The sequence below is a fragment of the Perognathus longimembris genome, chromosome 17 (genome assembly GCF_023159225.1).
Source record: "Perognathus longimembris pacificus isolate PPM17 chromosome 17, ASM2315922v1, whole genome shotgun sequence".
NCBI lineage: Eukaryota > Metazoa > Chordata > Mammalia > Rodentia > Heteromyidae > Perognathus > Perognathus longimembris.
Genome location: NC_063177.1, coordinates 39,659,587 through 39,683,976, shown reverse-complemented (window position 1 = coordinate 39,683,976; position 24,390 = coordinate 39,659,587). Strand labels below are relative to the sequence as shown.

The following is a 24,390-nucleotide window of genomic DNA, read 5'->3' as shown; positions in this document are numbered from 1 at the left end:
TCTTAAGAGCCTGATGTTGTATAGCCTGGAGTATTCCTGTTCATTTACCAGGCTCTAAGGGATGCCATGCAGGATTCCCAATGCTTCATATAAATTGTTTTATTTAAAACTCATAACTTGGGCTGGGGATATGGCCTAGTGGCAAGAGTGCCTGCCTCATATACATGAGGCCCTGGGTTCGATTCCCCAGCACCACATATACAGAAAATGGCCAGAAGTGGCGCTGTGGCTCAAGTGGCAGAGTGCTGGCCTTGAGCAAAAAGAAGCCAGGGACAGTGCTCAGGCCCTGAGTCCAAGGCCCAGGACTGGCCAAAAAAAAATCATAACTTAGCTGGGTACCCGTGGCTCACGCCTGTAATCCTAGCTACTCAGGAGGCTGAGATCTGAGTCTGTGAGACTCTTATCCCCAACTGACCACCAAAAAGCTGAAAGTGGAGCTGTGGTTCAAGTGGTAGAATGCTAACCTTGAACAAAAAAGCTCGGACAGTTCTCAGCCTTGAGTTCAAGTCCCGGGACTGGCACATGTGCACATGCATGCTCACCACACCCACAATAAATAAATAAATGTTCTTAATCATAACAAAGCTACAATATGCTTAGCAAATATGACAGTAATAGTTCATGAGTATTTAACATGTGGTATCTACATGAACTTAAGTAATTTTACAAAAGGCAATATTTTCCTCTTCTGTAAAGTAGGATACTATATATAAGTTATTAGATAGAAAGCAGACCTTGGTCCATTGTCAATGTACATCAATGTTATTGAGGCCTTTGTAGTTAAGAGTTACATAGATTCAAATCCACTGCAACATCTGTGATTATGTAAAATGTTAAAAGCAATTGGCTAAATATATACATAAATGTGATTTTTGTTGTTGTTTCATTTTGAAACAAAGTTTTATTATAGCCCAGGCTTATCTAAAACTCACAATCCTCCCACCTCTGTCTCCTGAGTTCTGGGATTATAAACTGGCACCACCACACCCAGCTTGTGATTTGTTTTTGTTCCTTTATATGCAGTATCATGGATATGATGGGTTGATTAGGTATTGTGAGTTGAGTGCCCATTTATCTTGTAGAGCTCTGTCTCTGCCTAACCACAGTCTGGTTCAAAGGACCACAGTATCAGAAGCATGGGGCCCAACTGATAAGCCAGGAAAGAGAAAAGGGGGAGTTATAGAACCAAGAGGAACTCCCCCTTCCTTCCTGGCCAAGATTTGTTTGTCTTCCACACAGGCTGTTCCCTGCTGATATGGGGGTCCATGGAGTGTCCAGCTTTGACTGGCATCTCTACTACACAAGAAGAAAGGAACCCCTCACAACTTTCAGGAGCTGCTTTCCTTGGAACTTGCAGGCCAGAGGCCCAAATATATTCTCTCTCTGGCGCCAGTGGTGAGAACAGAGAGTCATGGAGAATATCCAGAATCATGATGTCAGAGGTAGAAGACCTTAGAAAAGGGAGGAGGGAATAGGGGAATGGTTCTGAGGATGAACTGAGGAGTCAGAATGACAGAGCACAAATCCTGGTGATATCATTTACCAGTTGCACAGCCTGGAGAAACTTCTAGAATCTTGTGAAGCACTACTTTCCTTAGCCATAAAATAAGGATAAGAATATTAATTTTTAGGGTGACAGATCAAGATGCATTGTGTTCATGTACTGCTTTGTTAAATGACATCTCCCATGTACAACTACCTAAACATAATTTCTAAAAATCTCAAAAATGAATATTATTATTATTGTGTATGTATGCACATGTGCACTGGTACTGTGGCTTGAACTCAGGGTACTGTCCCTTAGCTTTTTGCCTCAAGGCTGGCACTTTAGCCTTTGAGCCATAGCTCCACATCTAGCTCTTTGTAGTTAAGTGGTGATAAGAGTCTTACAGACTTTCCTGCCCAGACTAGCTTAGTACCACAATCCTCAGTTCTCAGCATCCTGTGTAGCTAGGATTGCAGGCATGTGCTATCAGTACCTGGTTAGGAATATTCTAGACTTCATATAAAATGAGGTGATTCCAGTAAAGCATATAGCTCACACAATGAGCCCTCAGTAAATGTAGGCTGTGATTGCATCTTCTAGTTCTACCATTCCACTTTTTTTTTTTTTTTTTTTTTTTGGCCAGTCCTGGGCCATGAACTCAGGGCCTGAGCACTGTCCCTGGCTTCTTTTTGCTCAAGGCTAGCACTCTGCCACTTGAGTCACAGCGCCACTTCTGGCCGTTTTCTATAGATGTGGTGCTGGGGAATCGAACCCAGGGCTTCATGTATAGGAGGCAGGTACTCTTGCCACTAGGCCATATTCCCAGCCTTACCATTTCACTTTTATAGTTGTGGATCCCAATGGTCAGAAAGAAAGCACAGGTCATTAGCTGTCCAGCGGACCAGGACTACTTTCCAGACAGGGCTGTGCCAAAGGCGTGTCCTGAAAGATCAAGGCCCTGTATTAACTGTGGTGAACTCAGAGTGAGAACTGGGCAGCACCACCCTAGCTGTGGGGTTGGAGCTTTTAAGAATATACACAAATCAAGACATGAATCCTACCCAAGTGATCCCAAAAAGAGAATGTCCCTTCCTGCTGGAATTATTTATTTTGTAATTAACAAAAGCTAAGGAAGCCCTGTCTAATATTTTGGCTTGATGGTTCAGAGTTTGAACTTCTAACAGCGATAGACAAGGGTTTATTGTGGGCCTGTTCATATTTGCAGAATTGAATGTATTATTATGATCCCCAAGCAACTAAGGGTCAGGAGCTAAGTACCTAAGGGAAAAAGCAGGTTTTCTGAGATCAGAGGACAGAGTGTCCAGCAGTGAAGAGGCTTGGAAAACTGAACCATGTTTCCAGGCTCCATAATGTCCAGACTTTGGAGTTGCATTCCCCTCTCAGTGTACAGGGAGGGGTCTGGCATTAAAACTGGCCCCAAGTCCTGGGCAGCAGCCCCAGTTTCTGGTGACCTTTGTGCAGGCCTTTAGGTTGTATCTCGCTTTGTTTTCTTGTTTGTTTCCTCACGGGCAGAGTGGCCTTTCCCTGCTTCTGGGTGGGCACTGGGGGAGGGAAGGCTGCTTTGCGCCCATCTCCACAGCTGTGTTTATCTTTCCCAGTCAGGGAAGGGGGGAGGGGGTCTATCTTGTCCCTCCAAGACTTTCTATTTGATATCTTTGTAGGCTTTCCAAGGGAGGGGTAGAATGGACCGACCAAAAGGATCACCATCCAAAGGGAACTCAAGTTTGGAAGGGAGAAAAAAATAGGATAGAAAGTCCTTGGTTTGGAGGCATGGCTCTGTCGGTAGAGCACCAGCCAATGAATGAACCTATCAGGTACTGAGTTAGAGTCCTGGTCTCCAACCTAAAAAATAAAAATAAAAAAAAATGCCCTGTTTGAATTCTGGGAAATATTATCTCCTTCCCTTTCCACCAGTGGTCTGAGGACCAACAGGACAAAAAAAAAAAAAAAAAAAAAACCCAAACACACACACACACTTAGAACTTACCCAGTTCCTCCCCCACCCCCCACCCCCCAAAAAAACAACCCCAAACACGTGACATGTTTCTAATCACTGGGTTAAACAAAATCTTTCTTTGTGCTGAGGGTGTGAGTGCCTGGAACAGGAAGTCATTCCTCAAGCTTCATTGGAGCCAGTGGTCCAAGATACAGCATGTGAAAGCCAAAACGATTAAGCTAAAATATAAGCAAATTAAAAAGGATTTAAGAAAATAGTCAAGTAAATAATGCTCTTCTCCGGGGAGCAAGTTGAGATGGTATTAATCAGTATACATGTGTTGCCAGACTCTCAGCCAAGCTGAGGAGGCTAGCTGCCAAAGCAAATCAGGCATTAGGTTTCAGAAATTAAACACATAATTTTATTTTTCCGCAGTAGGGGATTTTCAGAAAAAGAACCATTCCTATTAGACTACTCCAGCACACTCTGTCCAGTTCCTTCCAGCCCCAGAGGCCTCCAATTTGAGCATCTCCAAGATGGAGCTAGGAGAAGCCAAGAGTGACACAGCCATTCCTTCCTGAGGGGCGGGGTGGGAACAGTGGTCCCGCTGGAAACTGCTTGCCAACAGTTTTTCTATGAATTTATAGGACAAAGACCTGAAGGATTGGGGGTGGGGGAAGAACAGAGAGAGATGCAGAGGAAGAGAGATGTAGCCAGAGGCTGCTGGCGAGTGGGAAGAGTCTAAGCCTCAGGAAAAAGTTTTCCCAGTACAATGAGAAGGAACAATATGCCAACAAACAAACCAACCAACTTGTCCCCAAGAATCCCACATTTATTGGGGATGTAGAAAGTTGTTTTTGCAATCCTCTAGTGAACCAGAATTGCTAAACTGCATTTAGTCCCATGCCAAGTATTGTAGTGGATAGGAAAGAGGTGGAACTGGAACTGAAGCATGGGGGATAGGTCCAGGGTGCCAGGGAAGTTTAATGAGGGGGTAGGAATTGACTTGGGCTAAATGACTCAACCTCAACTTCAGCATAAATCTCTTTGACTGCTTCCCTTACCATCTCAAAATAACTCTAGTTATATTTCTCTGTGTGTGTGTGTGTGTGTGTGTGTGTGTGTGTGTGTGTGTGTGTGTGTGTGTGTGCTGGTACTGGGGCTTGAACTGAGGACCTTAAGATTTTGCTCAGGCTTTTCTATTCAAGGCTAACACTCTACAACTTAAGCCACTTCCGGCTTTTTGGTGATTGATTGGAGATAAAGCCTCTGGAACTTACTGTCTGGGCTGACTTTCAACCTCAATCCTCACATCTCCACCTCAGGTAGGATTCCAGGTGTGAATCACTGGAGTCTTGCTATATTTTTTTTTTACGCTCTCTCTTGATAGTTGGGCCACTCTCATAAGGCAAGTTATCTACTTTCATAGTTTCAGTTATCATCAATATGTTGATGGTTCTCAAATCTCTTACTAGTCTCTCTCCTGATATTCAGTGGACAGTCAGGTCACTGCAAGAGGACAGAAGACAAACAAATTCCTGAGTCCTTAGCTAACATCATGGGAGGGTTGCTCTTTTTTTTCCCTACCCATTTCCATGTTTATTCAACACCTGTAGCAGCTTAATCCTTTAGGCAAGATGCAGTAGTACATGTCAGTAAATCAATAAAAGAATCTCCTAAGGAAAAGCTGACCTTGCCTGCTGTCAATGCTGACTCCTTTCTGCTCCAGAGTTCAAGCACCATTGCAGCCTTGCTTGTATTCCTGCACTTTTTTACTCAGTGTCGTTTCTATTATTTCCAGGCCAAAAGGTACTTTCATGGGTAATTCTTTCTTCTAATATTTTTAAATCAACATCACTACATGCTGTAATTGCCTAGGGAAGCTTTATTTTATCGTGTGTGTGTGTGTGTGTGTGTGTGTGTGTGTGTGTGTGTGTGTGCTGGTCCTGGGACTTGAAGTCAGAGCCTGGGCACTGTCCATAAGCTTTTTTTTCCCTGATCAATGATAGCACTCTACCTCTTGAGCCACAGCTCTACTTCTGGCTTTTTGGTGGCTAATTGAAGTCTCATGGACTTTCCTGCCTGGGCTGGCTTCAAACCACAATCCTCAGATCTTAGCCTCCTGAGCAGCTAGGATTATAGGCATGAGCCACCAGCACTGGACTATTTGATTCTCTTTAAGTTAAAGATGTAAGACGGGGCTGGGGATATAGCCTAGTGGCAAGAGTGCCTGCCTAGGATACACGAGGCCCTAGGTTTGATTCCCCAGCACCACATATACAGAAAACGGCCAGAAGCGGCGCTGTGGCTCAAGTGGCAGAGTGCTAGCCTTGAGCGGGAAGAAGCCAGGGACAGTGCTCAGGCCCTGAGTCCAAGGCCCAGGACTGGCCAAAAAAAAAAAAACAAAAAAAAAAAAAACAAAAAAAAAAAAGATGTAAGAGAAGTTTCAAGTCAACATGTCAGTTTATGAGTACAGTGCATCTTGATCACGCTTTCCATCATTCTCCCCCATCTCTCCCAACCACACTCATTCCCTCAATTGTCTTAATTCCATTTTCACATATATCATTGAGTATTATGACTGCATTTTTCTACCATTCCTCTTTTCATTCAAATATCCCCTTCTTCTGGACTTTGCCGCCACACACACCTCAGGTTCCATTTTGTTAAGACTTTAGGTTGTTCTAAGGAGTTACACCACTAGAATTTTTCCCAAGTATACTATAGTTAACACATTGGGGGGGGGTGTATTCATATAACCCTTTATAGGTTTACATATATAATATACACATATATAGCATCTTTTGTCTCTCTAGACCTGACTTACTTCACTTAACAAAAGTTTTCCCAGATCCATCCATTTTCCTGGAAATGACATAATAATAATAATATTTTGAGCCAGTACTGGGGCTTGAACTTAGGCCCTGGACACTGTACATTTTTCACTCAAGGTTGGCACTCTACTACTTGAGCCACAGCTCCATTCCAAGCTTTTTGCTGGTTAATTGGAGATATGTGTCTCAAGGAATTCCCTGCTGGCTTGCTTTTAACCTTGATGCTCAGATCTCAGCCTCCTGAATAGCTAGAATTAGAAATATGAGCCAGTGGTACCAGACCTTGGTCAGTTTTCTTGTAGATCACTCTCATTTTCTTTTCATCTAGTGATTTCTCACAATTAAATTTAGCATATGCCTTTTTGTCAAGGATATACAGAAGTGATTTTGAGCCCTTCTCATTACATCATATTGAGTGGTACCTACTAAGAATATCTTTCATTGCTAATGTTTCTCACCTGCAAAGCTACCCTTCCCCCTCTTGTAACCATATTAAGTATCTTGTGGGAAGATATTTTGATGCAATTACTTTTTTTCTTTTCACTTGCATGACTGGGAAAACTATTGACAGAAATAGGATAATCAGGAGTAACTAAAGCAAGAACTTGGGGTCCATACATCAGTGTTTGGGGCACTGGTAATTGTGAAGCATTAAAACAAGGACTTGTCCCCAGCACATGGAGATAGTGCACAGATGGAACTTCAAGAAGTTATCTGTGGGGCTGGGGATATGGCCTAGTGGCTAGAGTGCTTGCCTCCTATTCATGAGGCCCTGGGTTAAATTCCCCAGCACCACATATACAGAAAATGGCCAGAAGTGGCGCTGTGGCTCAAGTGGCAGAGTGCTAGCCTTGAGCAAAAAGAAGCCAGGGACAGTGCTCAGGCCCTGAGTCCAAGGCCCAGGACTGGCAAAAAAAAAAAAAAAAAAAAAAAAAACACAAGAAAGTGACCACTAGTTGTGTGCTAGTGGCTCACACCTGTATGTAACACTAGCTACTTTTCAGGAGGCTCAGATCCCAGGGTATTATATATATGCCTACCTGATATAGGGAAGGGAAAGAAAACGAAGGTGTGAGATATCACAAGAAATGTGCTCACTGCCTTATTATGTAACTGTACCCCTTTTGCACAACACCTTGTCAACAAAATTTAACTAATAAATTTTTTTTTTCTGTGAATCCAGGAAGGTTTCTGTACGGTCCTTCCTCTCCCGAACAGCGCCACCTAGGAAACCACTCGACGCGGGCTACACCTCACTACGGGTCATCAGAGTCAGTTATTGGCGCCAAATTACAGAAGTGCGAAGAGGAAGGAAGCCCAGGTGGCCCACGGGTCCGTGCGCACGCGCTGGAGGGGGCGCGAGGCGGGGCCACGGCGCCGAGGGGGGGGGCGGGGCCACGGCGCGCGTGCGCCCTAACGACCAGTCCCTGCGGCTCAGGATGGAGGGTGAGTGGGTAAACAAGCCCGGGCCGGGCGGTGGGGCCAGGCCTCAACACACCGTCGCCTGGGTCTGAGCGAGGGAGAGGCGAAGGAACCCAGGAATTGGGAGGAAGCTGAGGGATAGGTTGCAGGCCTGGCCCGGGGTGGTGGTAGCGCTGGCTGGGCGTCCATGCTCTCTCTCTTGGAGGTCTGCGGAGGATAGAGGGTAGCGCGGCCAGGGAGCGCTCGGCGGCGGGCCACCGCGTCTGAGGCCCGGAGGGCTGCGCGTCCCGGAGGAGGAGCGGCGGGGGCGGGCCCGGGGACGCGGAACCCCGCCGGAGGGCGGGCTGGGCCGGTGGGCGGGCGCGCCGGTGGGCGGCGGCACCTGAGGACTTGCGGGGAGCTGGGAGTGTGTAACCCTGAGGGCCGGAGACCGGGGCTGGGCTGCTGGTGGACCTGGGGGGAGATGTCGAGGAAGCCGGAACTGCAGCGTGGTGAGCTGGGGAGGCGCAGTACGCAGGTGCCCGGCGAGTGCCTGCCCACCTGTTTGCGCCCGGCGCGTCTGACGGGCCTGTTACCGCCCTCGCTCCAGTTCCGGTCCCGGCTAAGAAGAATCCTCGCCTTGCATCTTCATCCTGGAGCCAGCTCCAGTCCCTGCCCGACCCCCAGGACGGCAGATGACACAGGTGGACAGTGCCTTAAAGCAAAAGGCAAGGCCTTGTATTTGGGACATGCCTGTCAGGAAGTAAATGGGGTATACACTTTTACTTTGGTTTTTTTTCTTTTTGAGAAAATGACTACTAGCTGTGTGCTAGTGGCTCACGCCTGTAACACTAGCTACTTTTCAGGAGGCTGAGATCTCAGGATCGTGATTCGAAGCCAGCCTAGGCAGGAAATAAATCAGCAAAAAGCCGGAAGTGGAAGTGTAGCTCAAGTGGTAGGATGCCAGCTTTGACCTGAAAAAGCCAAGTGAGAGTAAGAAGTAAAAGCTCCAGTACCGGGATCAACAACAAAAGTGACTCCTGGGAAACTGAGGGAATGAATGAGTGTCTCCAGTAGAATATTGAGGGTGGGTGGACCTTTTTGTTGCTGTTGTGGTCTTAGGGCTTGAACTCGGGGTCTGGGCACTGTCCATGAGCTCTTTTGCTCAAGGCTAGTGCCCTACCACCTTGAGCCACAGCACCACTTCCGGTTTTTGAGTGATTCATAGGAGATAAGAGTCTCACAGAGACTTTCTTTCCAGGCTGTTCTCGAACAGCTTCATATCTGAACCACCCAAGTGGCTCCCGGCATGAACCACCTGAGCCCCACGTTGAGGTTGGACTTTTTTTTTTTTGGCCAGTCCTGGGCCTTGGACTCAGGGCCTGAGCACTGTCCCTGGCTTCCTTTTGCTCAAGGCTAGCACTCTGCCACTTGAGCCACAGTGCTACTTCTGGCCGTTTTCTGTATATGTGGTGCTGGGGAATCGAACCCAGGGCCTCATGTATAGGAGGCAAGCTCTCTTGCCACTAGGACATATCCCCAGCCCCGAGGTTGGACTTTTGATGGGGAAAGATGCAGGGTTGTAAATGGTAGCCTGTATGGTTGCCTAAGGGAAAGACAGGAAGAACTTAACTTAGGTCCATACAACATTGGGTGTGCAGGAAGATGGCAAAGAGTTTCTGCAGGTCTGTTACCACAGTGCTTCTGAATAGAACAATTCTTCCACTCACTGATTTGAAAAGGGAAAAATATTGAATAACTTTTCAGGCCTGAAAAGGTGCTTGATCCTCAAGGTTCTTTGAAAGTTTGCCTTTTCTAAACTTTGGAGTCTCTAGTTGTGGCATTGACTTAAAAAAAAAAAAAAAAAAAACTTGACCGGGCTTGGAACGTGGCTTAGCGGTAGAGTGCTTGCCTAGCATGATGAAGTCCTGGGTTCGACTCCTCAGCACCACATATACAGAAAAAGCTGGAAGTAGCACTGTGGCTCAAGTGGTAGAGTGCTAGCCTTGAGCAAAAAGAAGCCAGGGACAGTGCTCAGGCCGAGTTCAAGCCCCATGACTGGCAAAAGCCAACCAACCAAACAAAAAAAGACTGACTTAATGTAAGAGTGTATTAGGAGATACTTAAACACACAAACATAAGGATCGCCTAGAAAACATAGTAATATTAATAATCACCAAGATTATAATTGATGTGGACATCACAATGTGAATCAACTCTCCAGGAGCACAGACATTTCTGTTTTATTCTCTGATGAACCCTAAGCACCTAAACACCCCCCAGTATGTAGTGAATGCTTAGCATACATTTGTGGAATAGTGACGAAATTTACTGAAGTAGAAGTCAGTAGATCTGGCTCCTAATTCTGGCACTCTTAGGCAGTGTACTTCTGGGTTGGTGATGGAGCTTGATACTGAAGCACAGCTTTAAATTTCTGAAATGAAAATAAGCTTTTAATTTTTTATTTTTTGCTGGTCCTGGGGCTTCTTTTGCTCCAGGCTCATGGTCTATCATTTGAGCAATAGCTCCACTTCTGGTGTTGTTTGGTAGTATATTGGAGATAAGAGTCTTTACAGACTTTCCTGCCAGGATTGGTTTTGAACCTGAACTTAGAAGCCTTTTTATAAAATGATTTGAAGGTTGAGGATGTTGCTTAGTGTTTGCCTAGCATGTAAACTGTTTGCCAGGCATACATTCAGTACCACACACACACACACACAAAGTAAAAAATGATTCAAAATATTCACTTTATTTACTTTAGTTTTGGAATTTGAGGCTTGACTTTTTTTTTTATTACGTTAGGTAATACCTCTGCTTTAAAAAAATTTTTTTTGTGCTTGAACTCAGGGCCCATTTTTTATTCCCCCCTCAAGGTTAGTGCGCTATCATTTAAGCCATAGCTCTACTTGCAGCTTTTTGGTGATTAATTGGAGATAAGAGTCCCATGGACTTTCCTGCCCTGGCTAGCTTCAAATCCTCATCCTCAAATCTAAGTCTCCTGAGTAGCCAGGAATGGAAGCCACCAGTGTCTGGCTTTTAATTTGCATCTTTTTTTTTTTTTTTTTTTGCCAGTCCTGGAGCTTGAACTCAGGGCCTGGGCATTGTCTTTGGCTTCTTTTTGCTCAAGGCTAGTGCTCTACCTCTTGAGCCACTCTACCACAGTGCCACTTCCTGCTCTTTTGTTGATGTGCTGAGGAGTCGAAACCAGGGCTTAATGTATATATATGAGGCAAGCACTCTACCACTAGGCCATATTCCCAGCCCTTAATTTGCATCTTAAGAAAAACATTTCAGGGCTGGGGATATAGCCTAGTGGCAAGAGTGCCTGCCTCGGATACACGAGGCCCTAGGTTCGATTCCCCAGCACCACATATACAGAAAACGGCCAGAAGCGGCGCTGTGGCTCAAGTGGCAGAGTGCTAGCCTTGAGCGGGAAGAAGCCAGGGACAGTGCTCAGGCCCGGAGTCCAAGCCCCAGGACTGGCCAAAAAAAAAAAAAAAAAAAAAAAGAAAAACATTTCAATTTCATTATATCTTTGTGGTCTTAGATTAAGGTATAAAAAGTTTCCACTTTGCGCAAGGTTTGTTTTATTCATTAGCAACTCTCCTAAGAAAAGTATTTTGGAGTTTTTTGCCAGTCCTTGGCCTTGGACTCAGGGCCTGAGCACTGTCCCTGGCTTCTTTTTTGCTCAAGGCTGCACTCTGCCACTTGAGCCACAGCGCCACTTCTGGCCTTTTCTATATATGTGGTGCTGAGGAATCAAACCCAGGGCTTCATGTATGTATATGAGGCGAGCACTTTTACCACTAAGCCATATTCCCAGCCTCCTAAGAAAAGTTTGAAGCAGCATTGACAACATGATATGCTATACAGCCTGGTTTACAAAAAAGAGAGCCAGGTGTTTGTGTCTCATACTGTAATACTAGCTATACAGGAGGCTGAGATTAGAGGATCACTGCTAGAAACAAGCTCAGGTAGGAAAATCCATGAGACTCTTCTCCAATTATTCACCAAGGAAAATCTGCAGGTAGAAGTGTTGCTCAAGTGGTAGAGCACCATCCTTGAGGAAAAAAAAATAAAGCTAAGGTACCAGCAATAAATGCATAATAAATAAACCCACTATGATGTGAAAAATAGATTGAGACTTGGGAAAGGCATTGAAAAATGAACTGGCTGGTAGAGCATTTGCCTAGTATGTGCAAAGCATTGGGTTTGATCCCACCACCACCAAACAATAAAATGTTTTCTTAGGGAATGCTTCCTTCCATCCTGGAAAGTCCCAGCTTAGTTTTATTTTTTTTCTTTTGTTCACATGTGCTGGTTTCCTTCATACCTTTTTTTTTTTTTTTTGGCCAGTCCTGGGCCTTGGACTCAGGGCCTAAGCACTGTCCCTGGCTTCTTCCCACTCAAGGCTAGCACTCTGCCACTTGAGCCACAGCGCCGCTTCTGGCCGTTTTCTGTATATGTGGTGCTGGGGAATCGAACCTAGGGCCTCGGGTATATCGAGGCAGGCACTCTTGCCACTAGTCTATATCCCCAGCCCCTCCTTCATACCTTTTTAATGTAGGAGGTCATCATTCAGTACTTTAAACCCTGAAGTAATGAGTTACATAATGGTTAGAATTTAGTTGTTTTGGTATGCTATATTCTTGGACTTGTTTACTTTCATAATTTGATTTAAAATACACCTAACTGAAAAGTCATCTTTTTTAAAAAATTGAGTGACGATAGTCACTAAATATCAAGATTTATGTGCCTGTTAGATTGTATGTCCGCTAAATCAGCATTGTATATCCTAAGAGCCAATATTTCCCTCTGAGAAAACACTAGTTTCTTCAAACACTAATACTAGTTGGACTTTTATCACCATTTACTCCAATACAAATGATCTAATTTTCCTGATGAGGCAACACTAAAAACAATGTTATAATCTGACTTTAGTTAAAATTCAGTTTCTGCTACAAGGTGTTTTTTTTTGTATATATAATGCCCAGAAGCTAAAACTAATGCATATGTAGTTTGGAGAAGTGGGAAGGTATCCTTGTATACTTAATAACCTTAATTAAAGGTTCTATTCAACTGTGTACCTTACTAGAGTTGTGTCCCCCCGCCCCCTACTGGGGCTTGAACTTAGGGCCTTGACCTCTCCCTAGCACCCTCTCCCCACCCAAGACTGACGGTTGTCTACCACTTGAGCTACACATCTCTACTGGCTTTTTTTTTTTTTTTGCGGTTAATTGTCAGATTTGTCTGCCTTGGCTGACTTTGAACCTTGATCCTCAAATATCAGCCTCCTAAGTGTCTAGAATTAAGGTACGAGCCAGCTGTAGCTACCACATTTGATTTACATTTGATGAAATTGATGATAGTGACTCAATTTTATGTATTACTGGCTCTCTTTTTAGTAGGTTCATTCTTACCATTCACATTCTTAGTTTACTTTGAAAAGGGAAGAACAAAATGGAAAATTAAAAAATCTGTATTGCCATGGACCTCCCAAATCTTTCTTACCTTGCTTATTAATAAAATTACTACCAAGGAAAAAATAGATGTTGAGCTTGCTCCTGAGTTGAGCTATTTCTGCAAAGCAATGCTTTTGTGTAGGTAAAAGAGTTTCATAGTTCTGTATAAACTTTCATATTTTGATCTGAATTTAAAATGAAGAAAATTGTTCATATGTTTCATCTTCTAGAATTTCCATGTCTTCCCAATCTCAACTACTGACAGATGACATTCTAGTTTTAGCCTCTGAAGGAAATTAAAGTCCAATTTTCTGGGAAAGATTTCTAAGTTTTTATAGCTTTTCCTGTGGACTTATGCAAATTAGGTAGTTTTGCTAAGTGATTACTCTTTTTAAAAATGTTTGGGTTTTTTGGGCTTTTGAGACAAAGGAGGGCTAATAAAGGGGTGAAAGGATGAGTATGGTGGAAGTAGATTATTTGCAACTGTGAAAGCAGAACAATGAAGTGTGCTGAAATTATTTGGGAATGGGCAAGTGGCATAGAGGAGAGTAATAGAGATTTGATTGATTCATTATATGTATGTGTGAACCTCTCCTTGCACAACTAATATATGCTAATGTTTGCTTTTAGAATAGTTCTAGATGTACAAAAGAGATCATAAAGCGAATACAAAGCATTTCTATAAACCCTGCATCAAGTTTCCCCTATTACTGTATTAGCATATACGAAACACATGCACAGTTAGTAAACCACTATTAATCTGTTATTATGAAGTTACTGAGAGTTTAAAAATGTGAAACACGTGAAATTGCTTGCGGATTATTGCTTGCTTTCTTTCTTTTTGAAATGGGAAGGGGGTCTTCATATGGTAGCTCAGCATGGCACCAAGCTCACAATCTTCTTCCTAAGCCTTCTGAGTGGTTGGGTTTGCCTATATGTGGCCTGCTTGCAGATTTATTTTATTTATTTATTTATTTTGCCAGTCTTGGGGCTGGAACTCAGGGTCTGGGCATTTTTGAGCTTCTTCTGCTTAAGGCTAGCATTCTACCATTAGAGCCACAGCACCACTTCCGGCCTTTTCTGTTTGTGTGGTACAGAGGAATTGAACTCAGGGCTTCATTGCATGCTTGGCAAGCACTCTACCACATTCCTAGCCTCCTACAGATTATGTTTTTTTTTGTTGTTGTTGTTGTTGTTTTTGGCCAATCCTGGGCCTTGGACTCAGGGCCTGAGCACTGTCCCTGGCTTCCTTTTGCTCAAGGCTAGCACTCTGCCACTTGAGCCACAGCGCCACTTCTGGCCGTTTTCTGTATATGTGGTGCTGGAGAATCAAACCCAGGGCCTCATGTATACAAGGCAAGCTCTCTTGCCACTAGGCCATATCCCCAGCCCAGTGGTAAGCATATATTTAACTTTGTTTTTTGCAGAAACTTGGCAAACTGGTTTTCCAGTATGATGTACTTGGGCTAGGAATATGGCCTAGTGGTAAAGTGCTCCCCTCATATACATGAAGCCTTGGGTTCGATTCTTAAGCACCACATATATAGAAAAAGCTTGGAGTGGCGCTGTGGCTCAAGTGGTAGAGTGCTAGCCTTGAGCAAAAAGAAGCCGGGGACAGTGCTCAGGCCCTGAGTTCAAGCCCCAGGACTGGCAAAAAAACCCCAAAACAAACCAGTATGATGTACTATTTTTGCATTCCCACCATCCATTAATGAAGCTCTCAGTTGTTCCACATCCTAACCACGTTTTCTATTACAGCTATTCAAATATCTATGCAGAGTATCTTGTGATTTTACTTTGTATTTCCCTATAAGGACTAATGAACATCTTTTTGTGTACATCTTTACCCTTCCTATATCTTTTTTGTTCAAATTTTTGCCCACCCTATTGAGCTATTTACTGTTACTAGAGTTATGTAGGATTATACACAAAACAGTATGTTTTAGAGTTTGTCTTCAGCATAAAATAAACATAATGAAAGGCTATTAAGTACCTAGAAAGAATAGATATGCTGTTCTTGTATAAGTAACTGGAGGAAAATCTAATGGGCATATGAAATACTTTTGTTTGCCACTCCTTTCAGCCAAGATGGATGACCCATTACTCTCCAAGCTTCTCTGGTGAATGCTAAGCTTTTTCTTTGCTTTTTTTATTTTTTATTTTTTTTTTTGCCAGTCCTGGGGCTTGGACTCAGGGCCTGGACACTGTCCTTGGCTTCTTTTACTCAAGGCTAGCACTCTACCAGTTGAGCCACATCACCAGTTCTGGCTTTTTCTATATATGTGGTTCTCAGGAATCAAACCCAGGGCTTCATGCATGTTAGGCAAGCACTCTACCTCTAAGCCACATTCTCATCCCTGCTTTGTTGGTGGTGGTGGTTAGTATTCAGTTGCTCTGATGTTGTACAGCAGTACTTCAGGTATTGATTTTCATCATATCTTCCTGTCCCTTATATTATGTTTCATCTTCATACACTCTGTAGGAAGTGATCAACTGCCAAATAAGTTTCTAGAGACACTGAAGACTCATTAAAAAGCCAAATGAGGGCTGGGGATATGGCCTAGTGGCAAGAGTGCTTGCCTCGTATACGTGAGGCCCTGGGTTCAATTCCCCAGTACCACATTTACAGAAAATGGCCAGAAGTGGCGCTGTGGCTCAAGTGGCAGAGTGCTAGCCTTGAGCAAAAGGAAGCCAGGGACAGTGCTCAGGCCCTGAGTCCAAGCCCCAGGACTGGCAAAAAAAGAAAAAAAAAAGCCAAGTGAAACAAATATTGGCTCATGGATGCACAAGATTAAGATATCACTTTTAATTATAAAAGGAGGGAGTGTGGCATATTTTACATTGTGACTGGTTATACCGGGTATTGGTGGCTCAAGCTTATAATCCTAGCTACTCAGGAGGCTCAGATCTTAGGATCAGGTTTGAACACAGCCCAGGCAGTAAAGTCCGTGAGGCTCTTACCTCCAATTAACTGCCAGACTCCAGACAAGGAGCTGAAGCTCAAGTGGTAGAGCGCTAGCCTTGAGCAAAAATGCTCAGGGACAGCACCCAGTTCCTGAGTTCAAGCCCCGGGATAGGTACCAAAACACAAAACGACAACAAAAAACAATCACCTAAGGAATAGCTCCTAGGCCTGGAGAGAAAGATTATATAATTTGGAGGAAAGCAATTCAAATCTGCTGTTTTTGGTTTTAGTTCAGGGCCTGTACTTGTTAGGCCGGCAGTTTACCACTTGAACTGTACCCTCAGCCTTTTATGCTTCAGTTGTTTTCAAATAAGTCACAGAAATAGGGAACATTTTGAATGTTTACATGTATTTAATGTTTGTTGATCCTGCTAGCTAAGCCTAGAAATTAGTTCGAAAAGTATTTACTACCAATGACTGTGAGAATGTGTGTGTCCGTGTAACTAGAAGGATAGAATTTTATCAAATAAAGCTTCTTCTCAAATAGCATCAAGTATTTTTTGAGTTCCAACTTACATGTAAAAATGGTCAGAGAAAAGATCTTAACATCTTCCTAATTCTGGGAAAGCTCTTGCTCACAGTGTCCAGGGCAAAACACTGCCAATTTAATGAAACCTCTGTCTCTTCTCTTTTGCAAAGCTGGACACTTGTTTTAGCTGTGTATCTTGCCATTCCTTGAAAGAACAGAGGCACATTATAAAATTCAACACTTCTACTTACGTTCTATGAGGTGAGTAAATACATTGCATAAATTTTTGAACCCTAAAAATAGTACCTCTCCATATACCAATGTAAATAAATAGCCTTCCATATTCCAAGTCCCTAATGTTTGTGAGAGATCTGTGTGTGTGTGTGTGTGTGTGTGTGTGTGTGTGTGTAGTGCTGGAGACTGAACTGAAGGCCTTGTTTGTGTTCAGCAAGCACTCACCTCTAAGCTGTATCACCAGCCCTTGGCTTTTTTTTTTTTTTTTTTTCTGGTGGTTAATTGGAGGTAAGAGTCACATGGACTTCCCTGCCAGGCTGGCTTTGAACTTCAATCCCAGATCTCACCTCCTCAGTAGCTAGGATTATAGGCATAATCCACTAGTTCTTGACTTTCCTCAGCTTTTTTGAGATGGTCTTGTTATGTAGCCCAGGCTAGCCTCAAAGTCATAATCCTTTCACTTTCACTTCCCAAGTGCTGAAATTACAGATGTTTACCCCAAAATCTGTTTTTATTTAAAACTTTTTATTCATATATTTGGGTTCTTAAGATGCGGTTTTTGTTTTGTTTGTTTGGCTAGTCCTTGGGCTTGAACTTAGGGCCTGATCACTGTCTCTGGGTACTTTTTGCTCAGGGGTAGCACTCTACCACTTAAGCCACAGTGTCACTTCTGGCTTTTTCTGTTTATGTGGTGCTGAGGGATAGAACCAAGGACTTCATGCATGTTAGACAAGTACTCTACAGCTAAGCCACATTCTCAGCCCAAGATGTGCTCTTTTTTTAATGAATAAATTTGATAAGAATGATAGAATTGCTGGGTGCTGATGGCTCATGTCTGTAATCCTAGCTACTCAGGAGGATTGGAATTCGAAGCTATCCTGGGCAAGTAAGTACACGTGAGTCTTACCTCCCATTAAACCACCAGAAAAAAAAAACAACAAACCCTCTTATCTCCATCTAACAACCAAAAAGCCAGAAGTGGAGCTATGGCTCAAGTGGTAGAGCACTAGCCTGAGCAAAAGAAGCTCAGGGTCAGAGCCCAGGCCCTGAGTTCAAGTCCTAGCATGCATACATTGCGCGCGTGCCTGCTCTAAAAAATGAAAGGATAATTGCCATATTTGTTTGAAATTGAGGAATGTTTATTTTCCAAATAATGAAATACTATGTCTTATCTCTGTTCTTAGAGTACAGCAAAATGGATATATCAAATCCCCCAACTTCCAAATGTATCACTTATTGGAAGAGAAAAGTGAAATCTGAATATATGCGACTCCGACAGCTCAAACGGCTTCAGGCTAATATGGGTGCAAAGGTAAAAATAATTCCCAAGCTGGGCACCAGTAGCTCACGCCCAGGGACCACGGTTCAAAGCCAGCCAGGGGCAGGAAAGTCCATGAGACTATTACCTCCAATTAAACACTAAAAGGCTGGAAATGGAGCTGTGTTTCAAGTGGTAGAATATTAGTCTTTTTTTTTTTGCCAGTCCTGGGCCTTGGACTCTGGGCCTGAGCACTGTCCCTGGCTTCTTTTTTTCTCAAGGCTAGCACTCTGCCACTTGAGCCACAGCGCCCCCTCTGGCCGTTTTCTGTATATGTGGTGCTGGGGAATTGAACTCAGGGCCTCATGTACACGAGGCAAGCACTCTTGCCACTAGGCCATATCCCCAGCCCCAGAATATTAGTCTTGAACACAAAAGCTTAGAGACAGTGTCCAAGCTCAGGACCAGCACACAAAAAATGTTCCCAACTGAAATGTATATTTCTGGATATTTACTCATGTGAAGGGGGTTGGATTTTTTTTTTAAACTTATCTTTAAGTCCTAGCAGTCTTTTCCTTGGTTTTACTAGGCTCTGTATGTGGCAAATTTTGCAAAGGTCCAAGAAAAAACTCAGATTCTTAATGAAGAATGGAAGAAACTCCGTGTTCAGCCTGTTCAGTCTATGAAGCCTGTGAGTGGGCATCCTTTTCTCAAAAAGGTACTTCTGGTGTATAAGCCAGCCTTCCTCTGTTTCTTGAACCTGAAGTGATTTTGTTTCGTTTTGTTTTATGTGTGTGTGTGCTTCCTGTGTGTATGATGTATTAAAATACAAATAAATGCTGAGTGCTGGTGTCTCTTGCCTATAATCCTAGCTACTCAGGAGGCTTAGATCTGAGGATCCTGGTTCGAAGCCAGCTCAAGTGGAAAAATACGTGAGACTCAACTCTGGTCAACCCCCAGAAAGCCAGAAGTAGAGGTTTGGCTCAAGTGCTAACGTGCCAGCCTTAAGCAGAAAAAGCCAAGTGAGAGAGTTAGGCCCTGAGTTCAAGGCACGCACACACACACACACACACACACACACACACACACACACGTAAACCTTGAATAATTAGGATAGTAAATCTATAGTTTAAAAAATGACCTTTTGCCAGGTGTCAGTGGCTCATGCCTATAATACTAGATCTGAGGATCATAAGCCTTGAGCAAAAATTGCTCAGAGACAGTTCCCAGGCTGTGAGTTCCATCCCTAGGACTGGTGCAAACAAGAACAATAATAATAACCTTTTCAGAGCTAGACACAGCATATACCTACAATCCCTGCTGAGGCAATGGGCTCATCTGTTCTAGGCCATACTGTGCCAAATATTAGACCTTGTCTCAAAAAACAGGGCAAATAAAACAATAAGTTTTTTAAGCATATTTCTACTCAATTAAGTATAATCATGTTATTTACTGTTTGTTTTCCTAGGCTCTTGGTCTAAGCTCCAAAGCACCCTGTTTTGTGCCGTGTTTAGTTTCTAAAGTCCTTTGAGACGGGACACTGGTGGCTCCTGCCTATAATCTTAGCTGCTCGGTTGGCTAAGATCTGAAGATTGAGGTTTGGAGCCAGCCTAGGCAGACAAATCTTTGAGACTGTCATCAACAATTAACCAGCAAAAAGTTAAGAAGTGGAGGCATAGTTTAAGTAGTACAAGCACCAGCCATGAATGAAAAGGACTAAGATCTTAGGATCGCAGTTCAAAGCCAGCCCTAGCAGGGAAGTCCATGGGACTCTTATCTCCAGTTAACCACCAGAAAACCGGAAGTGGCACTGTGGCTCAAGTGGTAGAATGCTAGCCTTGAGCAGAAGAGCTCAGGGACAGTGCCGAGGCCCAGAGTTCAAGCCCCATGACTGGGGGAAAAAATAATTAAAATTTTTTTGAAAAGCAGATAGTGTAATGAGAGCATTTTCCTTTCTCATAATAGGCTACAACCATGGTTTCTTTACTACTTTTATTTGCCCATATGTGGTCCCTGTCACCTACCGATATATGCAGCTAAATTGAAGTCCACTGTCTCTTTTTTTTTTTAAATTTTATTGTCAAACTGATGTACAGAGAGGTTACAATTTCATACGTTAGGCATTGGATACATTTCTTGTACTGTTTGTTACCTCCTCCCTCATTCCCCCTTCCCGCTTTCCTTCCCCCCGCCCATGAGTTGTTCAGTTCATTTACAGTAAACAGTTTTGCAAGAAGTCCACTGTCTTAAAGTTTCAGTCTCCAGGAAATTTCCTCATCTTCAGATGCTAGGCTTTTAGAGACCTTCTACTGTTGTGTTATACCCCAAGAAGACCAACAGTTTGTTGAACTAAGCATCAGTTGATTGTGCTGGGTTCTAGAAAATAAAACGATCAATAGAAAGAGTTCTTTTTTCTTTAAACAGGATTACAGATTAGGAATGCCTTTTGAGAGCTCATTTTATTATTATTGTTTTGTAGTTTTACAAAGAGATTATAATTACAGTCAGATTATAAGTACAATGCTTCTTGATCAGTGTCACCCCTTCTATCATTCTTCCTCATTTCCCCCCTTTAGCCCCTACTCTCAAGTGAGGTGATATTTTAAAAATCAACTCACAGTTTATTAATTTGTAAGAATTAAAACACAGAGTTTTTCTCTTTGTGCCTATTTTGGGGCTTAAACTCGGGGCCTGGGTGCTATCCCTGAATTTTTTTTTTTAAATTTTATTTTTTGTTCAAGGCCAGTGCTGTACCATTTGAGCCACAACTTCATTTCTGGTTTTTCCTGCCCTTCCTGGCTTTTAACTATGATCCTCAGATCTCAGCCTCCTGAGTAGCTAGAATTATAGGTGTGAGCACCTGGCTATGAGAATCTTTTTTGTAAGAAATCTTCAATTCTTTCCTGGATTGTGTTTGCCTTTCCCTCTCTATGTCATTGTTTCCATTTCAGTGTACCATAGAGAGTGGTTTCCCAGGATTTGCAAGCCAACATATGTTGATGAGGTCTCTGAATACTGTTGCTTTGGTTCCCATCATGTATTCTTGGTCCCCTCTCCAGCAGAACTTTATGGTATGTATTGAAAACATTGGTAGTTGTTTATATATATTTGTCTTATGTTGATTGTTGAAGAAGCTCCCTTTAGAATAGAAGTCAGAAAATTTAACAGCGCTTGGACATATAGATAAATACATTATTGTGATTTAATTACTCTAAAAATATACATTTTAATTTGTCTAGTTTTGGTGCTCTCTAAAATGTCCTTCCAAATTGATATTGGTTCTTTTCTTTTGAATGACACTGATCAAGACTCCACTTTCTTCTTAATACTACATCCTTGTGTAACAATAAATACTTTTTTTTTTGCCAGTCCTGGGGCTTGAACTCAGGGCTTGCGCACTTTTTTTTTTTCTCAAGGCTAGCACTCTACCACTTGAGCTTCAGCGCCACTTCTGGCTTTTTCTGTATTTGTGGTGCTGAGGAATCAAACCCAGGGCTTCATGTATATGAGGCAAGCACTCTACCACTAGACCATATTCTCAGCCCAACAGTAAATACTTCTGAGACACTTGACTGACTCATAAACAACTCGAGGACTCATTGCTAATGGAGACATTCTTTCTGAATCTTTGAAGATCAAGGTTCTATGAAGGCAACCAAGATAACAGTAGTGTATGTATGGATATACTCCTTTCATTTGTGCCTTTATGCTGAGTCCTGCCAGGATTATTAATTGTTTGGAAGTCAGCCCTTTCAAAATGCAACAATTGTTTATCAGGTGACAGATACAAATACTACTGATTGAGAATAGGATGTAGGTCTATAGACATGAGTCATCTCTTAGAATAAAACTACATAATAATTTTCCTTGATTCTTCATTTTGAGGATTTAAGAATTGCTGTGTTAGCCTATAATTCTAACAACTCAGGAGGCTGAGTTCTAAATTTTTCAGCCTAACTGAAATCACAGACAAATCTATGAGATTCTTATCTCCAATTAATCCACAAAAAGCTAGAAGTGAAGGTGTGGTTCAAGTGATAGAGTCCTATCCCTGAAGGAGCAAGAACTGAATAAGATCAAGAAACTCTTGAGTTCAAGCCCCAGTACTGTTAGAAACAAAAAATGAAGATGACTGTGTTGGGACTGAGATTGTAGCTTATTGGTAGAACATGTACTCTGTACAAGAGGCACTTGGTTCGGTCTCCATCGTTGGGGAAAAATAAAAAAAAAGAATGTGTCTTTGTTCTGTTCTCAGCATCTTCCCTTTGGTTTTTAGTATTATTTACTACCCACAAATATGCATAACTAGTAGTGTGATAGAGTTTAGGCTCTCACTGAATGTGATTAGTGTGAATTGTAGCCATAATTTTCTATTATTGGAGACTCAGTGTGTTTTTTAGACTGCTCCTAATTTTATGGTTGCTTAGTTCTTTTTCTAGTTCTGTTATAAATTATACCCTTGGTGGTCTTCCTGTTCATTCGTTTGTATTATGAAAACAATTTGAATTTTAGACTTTTTCGACTGCTGTTTAGGTGATATTCATGCATATCTCATAAGTGTATATAGTGGGTAAAGTGAGATAGATGGAAGTACTGTGAAAAATAAATACACTTTCAAATTTTAGGTGTTGATGGAAATTTAAGTGTCAAGCTAAACATTTTGCACTAATATCAGTAAAAACTGACTTTATCCCACTAAGGATAGCATTCATTGGCAAAAAAAAAAAAAAAAAAAAAAGGCCAGTCTGAAATATCAGATGCTCTCTGACCCAAAGTTTTCAGGAGACTCATAAGCAAAGAAAACAAACAAGATTTCATTATAGATTTTAGCAAAGATTCCACTAAATAAGATTGAGGAAATGAGTAGTGGCTCATGGAATGAATCATATTTGGTTTAATTTTAGGTAGAAGATGAGACCGTTTTGTGCAATATTCCCTACATGGGAGATGAGGTGAAAGAAGAAGATGAAACTTTCATTGAAGAGCTGATCAATAACTATGATGGGAAAGTCCATGGTGAAGAAGGTAGTAGTGTTGGGCTCTTTGTTAGAACAATGCCTCCCCTTGGGTACCTCATTATTCCCATGAGGATACATATTGAAGAATAATTCAATGTCATTGCATGACTGGCAGTTAAAATTTTATATTAAAAAGACCCTGGTTGGGCTGGGGATATAGCCTAGTGGCAAGAGTGCCTGCCTCGGATACACGAGGCCCTAGGTTCGATTCCCCAGCACCACATATACAGAAAACGGCCAGAAGCGGCGTTGTGGCTCAAGTGGCAGAGTGCTAGCCTTGAGCGGGAAGAAGCCAGGGACAGTGCTCAGGCCCTGAGTCCAAGGCCCAGGACTGGCCAAAAAAAAAAAAAAAAAAAAAAGACCCTGGTTAAGCCAGGGTACTGGTGGCTCATGCTTATAATCCTAGCTACTCAGGAGACTAAGATCTGAGGATTACAGTTCAAAGCCAGCCTGTGCAGAAAAGTCTGTGAGACTCTTATCTCCAATTAACCACCAGAAAACTCTAAGTGGCACTGTGGCTTGAAGTGGCAGAGTGTTCGCCTTGATTGACAGCAACCAGCCCCTGAGTTCAAGCCCCAGAAAAAACTTAAAAACTAGTTAAATTTTAAAATTATACAAAAAGATGATTAGGGGGCTGGGGCTATGGCCTAGTGGCAAGAGTGCTTGCCTCGTATACATGAGGCCCTGGGTTCGATTCCCCAGCACCACATATACAAAAAATGGCCAGAAATGGCGCTGTGGCTCAAGTGGCAGAGTGCTAGCCTTGTGCAAGAAGAAGCCAGGGACAGTGCTCAGGCCCTGAGTCCAAGCCCCCAGGACTGGCCAAAAAAAAAAGATGATTAGTTATCAAACTAGTGTAATCTTAGAAACTTTAAAAGCCAAGCATTGGTAGCTCACACCTGTTATCCTAACTGCTCAGGAGGCTGAGTTCTGAGAATCACAATTGGAAGCTAGCTAAGAGATTCTCATCTCCAATTAACCAGCAAAAAACTTGAAGTGAAGCTATGGCCCAAGTGGTAGATCCCTAGCTATGATTGGTGCCAGTGGCTCATACTTGTAATCCTAGCTACTCAGGAGCCTGAGATCAGAAGATTGTGATTTGAAGCTAACCTGGGCAGGAAAGTCTATGAGGCTCTTGCCTCCAGTTAGTCGCCCTTCCCCCCCCCCCCAAAAAAAAATCTGAAAGTGGAGCTGTGGCTCAAGTACTGAAGCACCAGCCTTAAGCAAAAAGCTAGACACCACCCAGGCCCTGAGTTCAAACTCAAGTACCAGTGGATGAGGGGAGTGGTGGGGAGGGGGTTGAGGA

At 42.8% G+C, this 24,390-nt stretch overlaps 1 protein-coding gene across 7 annotated transcripts in view; it reads left to right on the top strand.

Annotated features, from left to right (window-relative positions):
* Positions 1 to 7,665: 7,665 nt before the first annotated feature.
* Positions 7,666 to 24,390, top strand: part of Ezh1 (enhancer of zeste 1 polycomb repressive complex 2 subunit) — a 37,726-nt gene continuing 21,001 nt past the window's right edge. For 3 of the 7 annotated variants that reach the window (XR_007213663.1, XM_048365104.1, XM_048365099.1), the window contains exons 1-5: positions 16,128 to 16,835; positions 17,993 to 18,120; positions 18,656 to 18,784; positions 21,018 to 21,137; positions 22,971 to 23,091. Coding sequence is in view for 6 of the 7 variants with exons in the window: in XM_048365104.1 (XP_048221061.1) it covers positions 18,004 to 18,120; positions 18,656 to 18,784; positions 21,018 to 21,137; positions 22,971 to 23,091 (487 nt within the window). In the remaining variant the exon portion in view is untranslated. Of the gene's footprint in view, positions 7,724 to 8,084; positions 8,451 to 8,561; positions 8,766 to 16,127; positions 16,836 to 17,992; positions 18,121 to 18,655; positions 18,785 to 21,017; positions 21,138 to 22,970; positions 23,092 to 24,390 lie in introns of those variants that run through there. The other 4 variants (XM_048365101.1, XM_048365103.1, XM_048365100.1 and 1 more) reach the window with 4 other exon arrangements.